At 40.5% G+C, this 12182-nt stretch overlaps 2 protein-coding genes across 4 annotated transcripts; one reads left to right on the top strand and one right to left on the bottom strand.

The window, feature by feature from the left end:
* The first annotated feature begins 1919 nt into the window (after positions 1 to 1919).
* LOC106160589 (uncharacterized) lies at positions 1920 to 11557 on the top strand. 3 transcript variants are annotated; one of them, XM_087017141.1, is made up of 4 exons: positions 1920 to 2366; positions 9212 to 9379; positions 9697 to 9780; positions 10176 to 11557. In XM_087017141.1, exons 1-4 carry the CDS (start codon positions 2009 to 2011, stop codon positions 10796 to 10798), a joined length of 1233 nt encoding a protein of 410 aa, XP_086873267.1. In that variant the 5' UTR covers positions 1920 to 2008; the 3' UTR covers positions 10799 to 11557. The 3 variants fall into 3 exon arrangements, with proteins under 3 accessions (XP_086873267.1, XP_013392685.2, XP_086873268.1); XM_013537231.3 differs by lacking the exons at positions 9212 to 9379; positions 9697 to 9780; positions 10176 to 11557 and adding exons at positions 2500 to 2667; positions 2907 to 2990; positions 4237 to 5581 and having other exon boundaries at positions 1940 to 2366; XM_087017142.1 differs by lacking the exon at positions 1920 to 2366 and adding an exon at positions 8669 to 9090.
* LOC106160590 (uncharacterized) lies at positions 5574 to 11663 on the bottom strand. Its single transcript, XM_087017143.1, has 4 exons — positions 11503 to 11663; positions 7231 to 7409; positions 6670 to 6805; positions 5574 to 6253 (listed from the first exon to the last, which is right to left on the bottom strand). The coding sequence occupies exons 1-4, from the start codon at positions 11643 to 11645 to the stop codon at positions 5959 to 5961; spliced, it is 753 nt and encodes a 250-aa protein (XP_086873269.1). The 5' UTR covers positions 11646 to 11663; the 3' UTR covers positions 5574 to 5958.
* Positions 11664 to 12182: the final 519 nt, after the last annotated feature.

The following is a 12182-nucleotide window of genomic DNA, read 5'->3' as shown; positions in this document are numbered from 1 at the left end:
ACTTAAAATTTCAAATGCACGAGGGCATTTTTCTACTGGAGGTTGCTTTCATTATCCCGTGTGCAAAGCGATATTGTACTGTAGTTTTCATGGAAGAAAAGCTGTGTATCTTCGACGAAAAGAACAATGCAACTAGCGACAACCCTGCCTCGTCATATTGAGTGGCGTGTCAGTGCACTGCGACTCACAAGAATAAAATGTCACCAAAATAGCACACATGGTCAGTGCTAAAACTGTTTTATAATTTTACTTAAAGATGCGTTTGAAGTCAATTTTTTCCCACAAAAGCCGACCAAATGCCATCATATTGTTTAAAGAAGCATAAGTTAAAAATACCAAAGGGAATCGCTTAATATTACCAGAAAAATGGTTTTTGAACGAATTTTTTGCTCGATCTTTGTGCTGTATACAAACGGAACAGATAAACAGGTCAAATATACTATGTAAGCAGGTCAAATTTACAACCAAAAATCTGAAGAATGTGCAGTTTAAGGATCTTTTATGGCTGAGTGAGTGATTAATCGGTTTATTTCTTGGCTTGTCGACTCTTTGTGTAGCTTAAGAAACTTAAAGAAGTGGTTTACTTGTTAATGCGTTTCTGAGAACCCACGCTCCACCGACGCTCGGTTCAAATGTACCTTTAAAAATACTCTAAATTTTATGCAAGCTTGAGTTCTTCTCATCATTACAAACCATATTATTATTATTAACACCATCATAATCATATTATTATTATAATTATTTTTTGCAAAGTGAATAAGGTACAACTCACATGTAACTGTTCGGTTTTCGGAATGGATTGCACATTATAATATAATGGCTGCACAATGATATTGTACTGTAGTTTTCCTGGAAGATGGGCTGTGTATCTTCAACGAAAAGAACAATACAACTAGCGACACCCCTACCTCGTGAGACTGAGTGGCGTGTTAGTGCACTACGACTCACAAGAAGAAAATGTCACCAAAATAGCACACACGGTCAGTAATCCAACTGTTTCATAATTTTACTTAAAAATGCGTTTGAAGTCAATTTTTTTGCCACAAAATCAAATGCATTCATATTGTTTCAAGAAGCGTAAGCTAAAGAAATACCAAAGGAAATCGCTTAACATTACCAGTTAAATGGTTTTTGACAGGGTTATTTTGCTCAAAGTCTGTGTATACAAACGGGACAGATAAATAGGTCAGATATTCTACATGTACATGTATGTAAGCAGGTCTTTACGACCAAAAATCTGAAGAATGTGCAGTTTAAGGATCTTTTATGGCTGACTCAGTGATTAATGGGTTTATTTCTTGGGTTTTTCGAATTTTTGTGTCGCATAAGAAACTTATAGAAGTGGTTAACTTGTTATTGCATTACTGAGAACCCACGCTCCACCGACGCTCGGTTCAAATGTACCCTTAGAAATACTCTAAATGTTCTATTTTATACAAGTTTGAGTTCTTCTCATCATTACAAACCATATTATTTTTAACGCCGTTATTATCATACTATTATTATTATTATTATTTGCAAAGTGTATATGGTACAAACCACATGTAACAGTGCGCTTTTCAGAATGGATTGCACCCTTATAATATTAATGGCTGCACAATGATTAAAGTATACAATTGTTTCAACAGTATTTATAAAGAGAAAATAAAGTACACAAAACATACAAGAGATCATTCCTTTAAAAATTCTCTTTCAGTTGTGGTCATACTGCTTGAGAGCCTGGCAGTCACTATAAACTGCATTAAAAAGAATTTCAACGTGTCTGTCCAGGTACGTGCTACTTCAATGACTTCATCACAGTAACAAAATATGATAGATCCGGGATCTGCGGAAATTTTCCCAATTTTTCAACATGATTATCTCGCGTTCGCATCCTGCTTCCTTATCGAGTGGGCGAGGCCCAGGTATAACCCCTTTGAATGCAGCAAAGCAGCGTTATAAAAGAGAGCGAGCATCGCAGTTGACAGAACGTGCGGGCTGAAGGAGAAACCTGTTAAGAGAGATATTCATGTACTCGAACATGTATCTGCTCGTAATAGTGGCTTTACTTTTCAGCTGTCTTGAAAATGGGGCCTCACAGACCACGACCGTTGCAACTCGGCTGGCCAAAGACCCGTATAAAAATTTGGAAGATGTACTCGCAAGCAAAGTGCATCACCGAGTCGTCTCCCAGTACATTGCAAAGTTCACGCAGGCACTTGTAAAGTACTGCCCGGAAAGCATCAACTACCATTGGTGGGACGTCATGGCAATGTGGCGCAGAATGTCCAAGCGAGATGCACCCTCTAGCGACCAACTAATGCTGGAGGCAGGAGTCTCTGCTCTGAGAGAATTAGTTTCAATTTACGAAAATTGTACTGTTAAAGGTAAGTCGGTTCTGACGATATTAAATGCAATTTTAATTGTTAAAACTAGTTTGAAAGGTCAGTTATAGCGGAAAAACGATTTTAGAATTTATCGAATGCGTTGATTGAATAACAAAGAAATATCTTTTTGCAGGGTTTCGGAATATGACATTTACAAATCTCGGTGCCACGGGACGACTTGGGCCGACTTCAGTTGGTAAATATTACGACGGTCAGGACCATCAGGGCAAGGTGACCTTAGTGAACGGGACTCAGTTCTTTACCATCCCGGTCTCCGGTCTCTACCGGATCCGTGCCGCTGGTAAATTATATATTTTGTTAAAACATTTTGTAAATTAAAGACGCTATCAATATTCCTTTGCAGAATTTATTATACATCTTCTTTTTATGCTTAAATTATTTTTTTACCATTCTTTGTTGGATTTTAAGAAAATAATGACTTGTACTCTTTTTACGTTTCTTGATGATCTTCAACTTTGCTTCCCTTCTCTCTCTCTCTTAACTTTTTAAATTGTGATATATCCATTATCTGTTCACCAGGCGCTGCAGGGGGATGTGACAATGGTAGATGTCATGACCGCAGTCACGGCGCTGTTGTAGCTGGGACGTTCAATTTAAAAGCAGGTAAAATCCTCCTTTGAAAACTTGTTAAGACAGATTAAACATTGGCAAACTCTGAAATAAAAAAAGCGAACAAGATACAGGGCATTTTTAAGCGAAACTTAAAGGTATTCTGTCCAGGAGTTACTCAGCAAAATCTATTTCCCTCGGAAAAGAAGGCAAAAATTTCCTAATCATTGCTGTTCCCCGTCTTTCACTTGATCCAATATTTTATTCAATGTTCAATGAAATGATTTAGTTCTTAATGCCTGGTCAGCCTCTTAGAACGTCATTTCTCCATATTAATTGAAGAAGGAACTATCAAAGTTTACTATCACTTGATTGGATTTGTAGTTTTAAAGGTCTGAATTTAGGAAAGATAAGTTGCTTTGCGGGATATGTAGGCATAGTAAAATGACTTAGGAGAACATGTACAGCAAATGTTAAAACTGAAAATGGATAAATTGATAACGTATATCTAACATCATGCATGTCATATAATGCCAACATACTATTGCTTAAGTTATTTTCCAGTACTTTAGCATGTGTGTGTGTGTGTTTGTGTGTGTGTGTGTGTGTGTGAGTGTGAAAGAGCGTGCGTGCGCACGAGCTATCTTTTAATGCCCTATTTCACACAGACCACGAATCCCACGAATGGCCATGAATTGACAAATTTCACCATTCGTGGTTGAATCGTAATCAGTTCGTGAAGTTCTTAACAGATTCGTATCTATTCGTAGTCAGTTCTTGCACTTCTTGACCAACAGGAATGGGTGGCAAAAACTTTGATGCCCCTATTTCACACAGACCACGAATCCCACGAATCGCCAGAAATTGAAAATTTGGTTGAATCGTTATCAGTTCGTGAAGTTCTTAACAGATTCGTATATAATCGTAGTAAGTTCTTGCAATTCTTGATCAATCGGGAATTCGTGGCAAAAATTTTGAGCTGTTCATAGTTTTGGCCACGAACTCCCGATTCCAAAAAATCGTAGTGAATTTCTGGACAATATTCGTGCGATTCCAGCCGAATCCCACGAATATTCGTAACACTATCGCACCTGTATCGTAACTGAATCGTAGAGCGTGTCGAATTAGACCAGAAAATTGGCAAAATCTCACGATTCCAGCCGAATCCTAAAATTTGTCAATTCCTGGCGATTCGTGGGATTCGTGGTCTGTGTGAAATAGGGCCTTTAGCAATAAGGTTTATCTAGTAGATGTTTAACAACTAAGAAAGAATATACCAAACATTCGTCTTATCTTTCAGGTCGTCAACTTAAAATCCTGGTTGGTCAAATGGGAGGACAGCACAGGTACCAATCAAGTGGCGGCGGCGGTGGGACGTTCGTTACATATGCTGATAACGATCCGTTGATTGTGGCTGGTGGCGGCGGAGGAATAGAAAAACTTAATCAAGGACAGGCTGTGTGCAGTGGCACGGCGCGTAACGAAGGCAACCGTGGATTTGGAGGGCAAGCTTGGCCGGGTGGTCGTAACGGACAGGGTGCTTCGACAGCCGACTCCGGCAATTCAGGGGGAGGAGGGGGCGGTCTACTCACGGACGGAAGGAGCAGTGCCCAGTATGGCGGGTCCGGGAATGGGGGCGAAGGCGGAAAGGCGTTTGTGAACGGCGGTGCAGGAGGAAGAACCAAATTCTGGCCGGATGCGCAGTACAACACCGCGAACGGTGGGTTCGGGGGCGGGGGCGGTGCCTACGGAAATGGCGGAGGAGCGGGCGGAGGGGGAGGCTACTCTGGCGGGGCGAGTGGGGACAACGTCAGTAATTCTTGCGGCGGGGGAGGAGGCTCCTACAACGCCGGGACAGACCAGACAGGCATCGACGGGGAAAATGAGGGACACGGATACGTCGTGCTTACCAGACTAGAATGATTTGCGTGCTAGCAGCTGCCATCTAGGGCCTACATGTATCTACTGGTGCACTGATCACTCGATTGTTATGTTTATTGTGGATATTATGACTGCCAGTACTGTTCAAAAGTAGTACGACAATATGGACCAAAGGAAGGTATTTTAGCGTGCAGAGGTGTAACAATAAATTTGGGGCGCCGGAAATGTAACTTTCCCATTTCCCTGTGATTGTTCTGACTTAACGTTATGATAACTGCAATAGAAGATGTGTAGCTTTTTACAGAGACAAGTAGAAACCCATAAAACGATACGATCCGAGCGCAGATAAGGGATTTTGAGTGTTTACTTTAAAACTAAAACTGATATTTTACAGGTACACTAGAGACTGTCCAAAATAACTGTAAACATACCCCATAGATAAACAAGGGAGACGTAGAATGTAACAAGGGCATCAACAAAAATAAAATGAAGAAATGAAGTAAATAAAAAGGTGACATTTAAGATAATATGAAATCAAAATGTAAGAAGATGATGCGGGAAATGGAACTGGTCTACCGTACATGTATCAATCTATCTATCTTTCTGTCTACCTGTACATCATGTATCTTTATGTAGTTAAAGCAACTCGTGTTACAGCAAGGAGTAGGTCTATCCAACTCCTTCGCTGAAGTGAACATCATCATCATTATCTTGTAATGCTGACAACCGCCCATCATTAAATAAACAACACACTGATATACTAATAGCTCATTGTTTTATTCAATTACGGTTTCACACGTACCCAGTACGTAGGAACTCAAACCAACAGGTCAAGTACATGTATATGTTCCCCAGGCCCAGGCAAATATCTATGAAGACTACAGTGTGGGACCGGGGGGGGGGGGGGGGGGTAATGGATAATTTCTATTTTTTTCTTTGGTACCATAAGCGGTACAAATAATGTAGTTGCTAGTACAGTACTAGTATATTCCATGACCTTCAACCTCCCCGACCCAAGTGATTTTTTTTATCCTAAGAGCCCCATTACAAATTTGCTAGTAAAAATGCCACTGTTATGTGCAAGCCATAGCCATACGACGTGACTTGGACTCTATTGGCCGAATTTGATTGTAAATGCGGCCTACAACTTAGATATAAGGTCAGAGAGATCAAGTTTTGCAGCAGCGTCCTTTCCTCTAAGCATTTGCTCTAGTGCTACCACACGCGCGTACACGTCCCTTTTCATGTCTTTCATAGCACCTCTGTCATAACCATTAGCTCCGATCACTTGCTCGGCTAACCCCGCTGCTTTCTCTATTAGTTGATCAGGACCTGTTATTAGTGTGACTAGACCTGCGGTGAGAGCGTCTTCTGCTGCGAAGCGTTTGCCCATGACTAGCATGTCCGTCTCAACGATGCAAGACTTCACCTTTGACCTAGGAATGGAACAAATTAACACAACATAACTTCAGATAACAAGAAACAGAACAAATAACACAGAAGAGAGCGTACTGTGGAGACGTGAGACACAATAGAGGGAAGGGGGGGGGGATACATGAGAGGTAACGTGAAGGAGGAGAGAAAAAATAACAGAAAATAAAAAAGTAACATGCATATTTGATTTCTTACAAATAATAATAATAATAATAATAATAATAATAATAATAGGATCAACAACAAAAAGAAGAAAGCACAAGAAGAACAACAACAACAGATGTAAGAAGCAAAATAAGACAAACTAATATTCCCAGAAATGTCCTTGTGACCCAGTTATACTCCCCCCCCCAAAAAAAAAAAAAAAAAAAAAAGGATACATATATGCACAGAATTGTCAACCATTAAAGTTCCTTACTGTATTAGGTTCAACATGAATCTTGTGAATCTCGTCTTGAGGTCTATTTCATTAAGACAAATCCAGCCTCTCCCTGTCCTCATCACACGGTAGTCGTGGCACAGGGAAAGCATGGCGCCCCCGGCAAAGGCGTGGCCTAGGAAGATCGGGAGTTTAAGGAAAAAATTGGGGGCGGGAGGGGGAGGAGGTAAGCGATAGGTATCTTGCATTTCAAAACACTTACAGTGATATACATGTATACCGGTTAGGTGATAAGTAAGCAAGCACAGAAAACCTACAGCCATACAATCTCGAGCATTTTATGTACAATATGTCCCCAGTTGCGAGAGAAAGATATGAATTTATGACTACGACGCGTTTTATGTCGATCATTTAGTTTATGATATTCCATAGCAAAGAATGCTAAGATCACTTTCCATATAAAACCCACATTACGAAGATTACTATCTGACCATTACAGTATCGTACCGTAGACGCTTCAACTGTAATCTTGTTCTCAACCTATACAAAATGCGACATAATCACATCTAACGCAATCCGCAAAGCCCTCCGGTAACTCACCATTTAAAGCTGCTATAGTGGGCATGGGGAATGTGAGGATTCGCACACAAAGGGCATTAAATGCACTCATGAATGCCTCCCGATCGTTTGCCCCTGAACCGCCCAGCCACTCCAGGTCTAGTCCATTGCTATAAAATTTGTCTTTTCCTGTAGTTATCAGCGCTTGGATGTTGGATTTGCTGTAAAAAGGCATTTGTATTAACAATTGAAACATACGAATTTACACGAGACCAAATTATCGTATTGAAAGCAATGTGATTCCTCTAAGAAATATGTAATTCTTAAAACAAAATGAATATTTAAAGAAATGTTAATTTCTACACGTAACTCCACTCTATAGCTTCTTTATTGTGTCATTTTTTAGCATAAATCCCTTAAGACGTTATAATTTGAAAACAATTCTAATTTCTAATAGCAAAATTACATATTAAATTACATTTTATGAACTCAAGTATTTCAATATATTATTTCACGCCTTTGACTTCTATTACACCATCTATCCATCTATCTATCTATAAACGTGCTTATCTTTTTATCTATTTATTCATTGCCTTTTCAGTGCTCGCGAAGAACTTAAAATATCAGATGCAAGAGGAATTTTTTGACGCGCGGTTGTTTATATTATCCCGTGAGCAAAGCGGGATTGCACTGCGGTTTTCCTAGTCGATCATGCGCTGTGTATCTTCGACGAAAAGAACAATGCAACTAGCGGGAACTGTACCTCGTGATGTTAAGTGGCGTGTTTGTGCACGACGACTCACAGGAATAAAATGTCATCAAAAAAGCACGTGTGGTTAGTGCTTCAACTGATTCAAAATTTCACTCAAAGATGTATTTGTAGTCATTTTTGCCACAAATGCAAAAAAAAAAAAAAAAAAAAAAAAAATTCATATTACCAGAAGAATGATTGTTTTGAGGATTGTTCCTGTTCGATCTCTGTGCTGTATAAAAACGGGGCAGATAAATAAGTCAGATATATGTCAGAGGGTTAAATTAACAACCAAAAAATGAAGAATGTGATGTGCAGTTTAAGGTACTTTCATGGCTGATTAAGTGATTAATTCGGTTAAATCCTTGGTTTTTCGACTTTTTTTTTTTATAAGAAACTTGCATAAACGGTTTCCTAGTTTTAACTTAAAATGCGTTTCTGGAAATTCACGCTCCCATTAAAATGCGTTACTGGAAATTCACGCTCCCATTAAAAACCCTCCTTTAGGAGTGAACATGCCGCTTTAAGAACCAGGCAGTCTTTAAAACTCCATCATAAATAATTTCAACTGTCTATCCCGGTATGTTGCTACTGCAATGAAATCACCACAGTACCAAAAACTAAAAGATCCGGGATCTGCGGACATTTTCCCAATTTTTACCATGATTATCTCGTGTTTGCATCCTGCTTCCTTATCGAGTGCGCCAGGCCTAGGTGCAGCCCCTGCGTTGCAGCAAAGCAGCACTATAAAAGAGAGCAAGAGTCGTAGCTGAGCTTAAGGAGAAACCTGACAGTAGAGATATTCATGTACTCGAACATGTATCTGCTAGTAGTAGTGGCTTTACTTTTCAGCTGTCTTGAAAATGGGGAATCACAGACCACTCAGCTGGCCAAAGACCCGAATAAAAATTTGGAAGATGTACTTGCAAGCAAGGTGCATCACAGAGTCGTCTCCCAGTACATTGCAAAGTTCACGCAGGCACTTGTAAAGTACTGCCCGGAAAGCATCAACTACCAATGGTGGGACGTCATGGCAATGAGGAGCCGACTGTCTAAGCGAGAAGCGCCCACTTCCGACCAACTAATGCTGGAGGCAGGGGTCTCTGCTCTGAGAGAATTAGTTTCCAATTATGAAAATTGCACTGTTAAAGGTAAGTCGATTCAGACGATATTATATACAGTTAACTAGTTTGAAAGGTCAGTCACAGCGGAAAAGGACTTTAAAACCTGCCCAATGCGGTGATTTAATTACAAAGAAATATCTGTTTTCAGGGTTTCGGAATATGACATTCACAAATCTCGGTGCGACGGGACGACTTGGGCCGACTTCAGTTGGTAAACATTACGACGGCCAGGACCATCAGGGCAGGGTGACCTTAGAGAACGGGACACAGCTCTTTACCATCCCTGTCTCCGGTCTCTACAGGATACGTGCCGCTGGTAAATTATATACTTCGTTAGCATTATTTTGTAAATTAAATAGGTTGTGTACCGGTACATTGATGTCCCTTAGATAGAATTATCATAAAGTGTTTTTTGTACTTAAAGATATATCTACATTAATAATAATAGTAAAAAAAAACAAAATAACAATAATTGGTCTGCCTATTCCTGTGCGTGTTCACTAGTAAGATCACCATCTTTCCACCTTTTCGTCGCTACCCCCCCCTCTCTCTCTCTCTCTCTCTCTCTCTCTCTCTCTCTCTCTGTTGGGACATGTATTCTAATTTACTTTTTGTTAATCATCTGTCCACCAGGCGCTGCAGGGGGCTGTGACGCAAGAGGATGTAACTACCGCAGCCGCGGTGCTGTTGTAGCCGGGACGTTCAATTTAGATGCAGGTAAATTAAACGTATCGCAAACACAGGCTGGGACATTAGACATAGCATATACTAGGAGATAAAAGGACATAAAAATGTAGTTTTAATTTCTTATTTATAATATTAACATAACTCACGAAGGGGTATTTTGGTATTGTTATGTACGCACCGGTACACTGTATGTAAAAAAAAGTTGAAATATAGGTGCGACTACCACTCTCTTTTTTTAAAGACAGAAATTCTGAAATTAACTGCATTCACTATAACCACTTATATGTAATTGTTTGTGCCTGTGTGTGTGTCACTATGAGTGTCTGTTTGTGTGTACACATGCGTGCGTCTTTTTTTGGAATTATATTTATCTGACAGATGTTTTAAATGTAACAAAAATTACAAACATTTTTCCTGCATTTCAGGTCGTCAACTTAAAATCCTGGTCGGTCAGATGGGAGGACAGCACAGCAAATCTTCCACTGGTGGCGGCGGTGGGACGTTTGTTACATATGCTGACAACGACCCGTTAATCGTGGCTGGGGGCGGAGGCGGGGTGGAATCCCCCACGGGCAGACAGGCTGTGTGCAGCGGCACAGCGCGTAACGATGGCAACCGTGGGTTTGGAGGATCAGCTTGGCCGGGTGGTCGTAACGGACAGGGTGCTTCGACAGCCGACTCCGGCAATTCAGGTGGAGGAGGGGGTGGTCTTCTAACCGACGGGAGGAGCAGTGCCAAGTACGGCGGGTCCGGGACAGGGGGCGAGGGCGGAAAGGCGTTTGTGAACGGCGGTGCAGGAGGAAGAACCAAATTCTGGCCGGATGCGCAGTACAACACAGCGAACGGTGGGTTCGGGGGCGGGGGCGGTGCCTACGGAAATGGCGGAGGAGCGGGCGGAGGGGGCGGCTACTCTGGCGGGGCAAATGGGGACAATAACAGCAACTCCTGCGGAGGGGGAGGAGGCTCCTACAACGCTGGGACAGACCAGACAGGCATTGACGGGAAAAATGAAGGACACGGATACGTCGTGCTTACCAGACTAGAATGATTTGCGTGCTAGCAGCTGCCATCTAGGTCCTGCAAGTATTTACAGTACATTTACCACGCAATTGTTATAATTATTTATTGTGGACGTGGACAAAATTACGAATTTGTTATTATGTCCAACTTGTGGACGATATGATTGCCGGCACTTACCAAATATTTTACCAGTCATTGGGCTGTTTTAAATACAGATTACGCCTGTGCTTGATACAAACTTAAATGTATGATAAAAGCCCCGTAGCATGCATATATAGGGTGACTATAAAGACATGAGAACATGTAGGATACATTTTTATTTACCTAGATACCCTGTGGTTAGCCTATAATTTACTCATACGAATCCTTGGTTTAATCTAACAAAAAGTGAAGCAAATGCTTGACCTCGTGCCTGCGTAAAAGATTAATTTCATCTCTACATACTGTAGAGCATTATCCTAATATACTCACATGTAGGGCCCACGTACATGTATTGTTCACGCGGTTGGCTCAAGTTCGGGCTGAGTAGGCCTACCACTGGCACAGATTATGTATATTCCTATTTTGCTTAATTTTGACTTTGGCTCTCGTGTTAGGCTATATAGGGTCATTGCGTGGAATGCTCAACCTTTGCATTCTTGTTAGATGAATTTTAAAAAGTCAAATGTTAACGAATAGCTCTTTTTAGTCGTCAAAATATCTGCACTAGAATACATTTTAACTTGCACCAACCTTTCGATTGTATCCAGTGCCTGATTGAATGACTTAATAAAGTTTGCATTAATTCTGTTTTGTCCATTTTCTAGACGAATAACTGCGATGTTGTCGTTGATTATATCAAGTCGGACTCCCCTGTCCTCCATTTTGACTGTCATGTGACAATCATGTGACAGGTATTACGAAATGTGGGCGTGAAGGGGAGAATGGGTGGAGGGGGGGTCAACAGCTTTGAAATATACAACAATGGAAGCATATTGATTAATTAATTCACACACAGTAAGTGTTTGTTATTCTGAAGAACGCAGCCGTCACACCGATTTTAAAGCAAATGGATCATGTAGTGTTTTATTTAAGTTAAATACATTTAGATTTACCACTAATTGCTAATTGAAGGTGCGCGTGTTACCAGCACAATTTATGTGCCAAATGGTTAACGATCCATTTTTCAATATTTTGTTTTCTACTTAACAAAGAAAAACGCAACGTCAACTTTCCAAAATAAGAGAAAAATAAATTATAATAAATATAAATTTACACCATGCTCGAAAATTAGGTGGGCCTAATCACAGATTGAGTACCCCTGCAATACAGACTAAAAACAATTGAAAAAAGTTCAAAAAGAAATTGTGAAATATGACGTTATTTTAAGTATTATACAATACAGCCGCGAGACAGTAACCACAGCTGATTTC

This window comes from Lingula anatina, chromosome 7 (genome assembly GCF_051362555.1).
Source record: "Lingula anatina isolate TDL-2025a chromosome 7, LinAna3.0, whole genome shotgun sequence".
NCBI classification, from domain to species: domain Eukaryota; kingdom Metazoa; phylum Brachiopoda; class Lingulata; order Lingulida; family Lingulidae; genus Lingula; species Lingula anatina.
This window is presented reverse-complemented; position numbering and strand designations above follow the sequence as displayed.

What these genes read in the sequence shown, in the direction of transcription:
- LOC106160589 (XM_087017141.1), top strand. Translation starts at nt 2,009, where the DNA reads ATGTACTCGAACATGTATCTGCTCGTAATAGTGGCTTTACTTTTCAGC. An exon ending in CGAAAATTGTACTGTTAAAG is followed by an intron (nt 2,367 to 9,211) that starts GTAAGTCGGTTC and finishes ATCTGTTTTCAG; the next exon opens with GGTTTCGGAATATGACATTC. An exon ending in CTACAGGATACGTGCCGCTG is followed by an intron (nt 9,380 to 9,696) that starts GTAAATTATATA and finishes TCTGTCCACCAG; the next exon opens with GCGCTGCAGGGGGCTGTGAC.
- LOC106160590 (XM_087017143.1), bottom strand. Translation starts at nt 11,645, where the DNA reads ATGACAGTCAAAATGGAGGACAGGGGAGTCCGACTTGATATAATCAAC. An exon ending in GCACTGGATACAATCGAAAG is followed by an intron (nt 7,410 to 11,502) that starts GTTGGTGCAAGT and finishes GCCTTTTTACAG; the next exon opens with CAAATCCAACATCCAAGCGC. An exon ending in CACTATAGCAGCTTTAAATG is followed by an intron (nt 6,806 to 7,230) that starts GTGAGTTACCGG and finishes CGATCTTCCTAG; the next exon opens with GCCACGCCTTTGCCGGGGGC.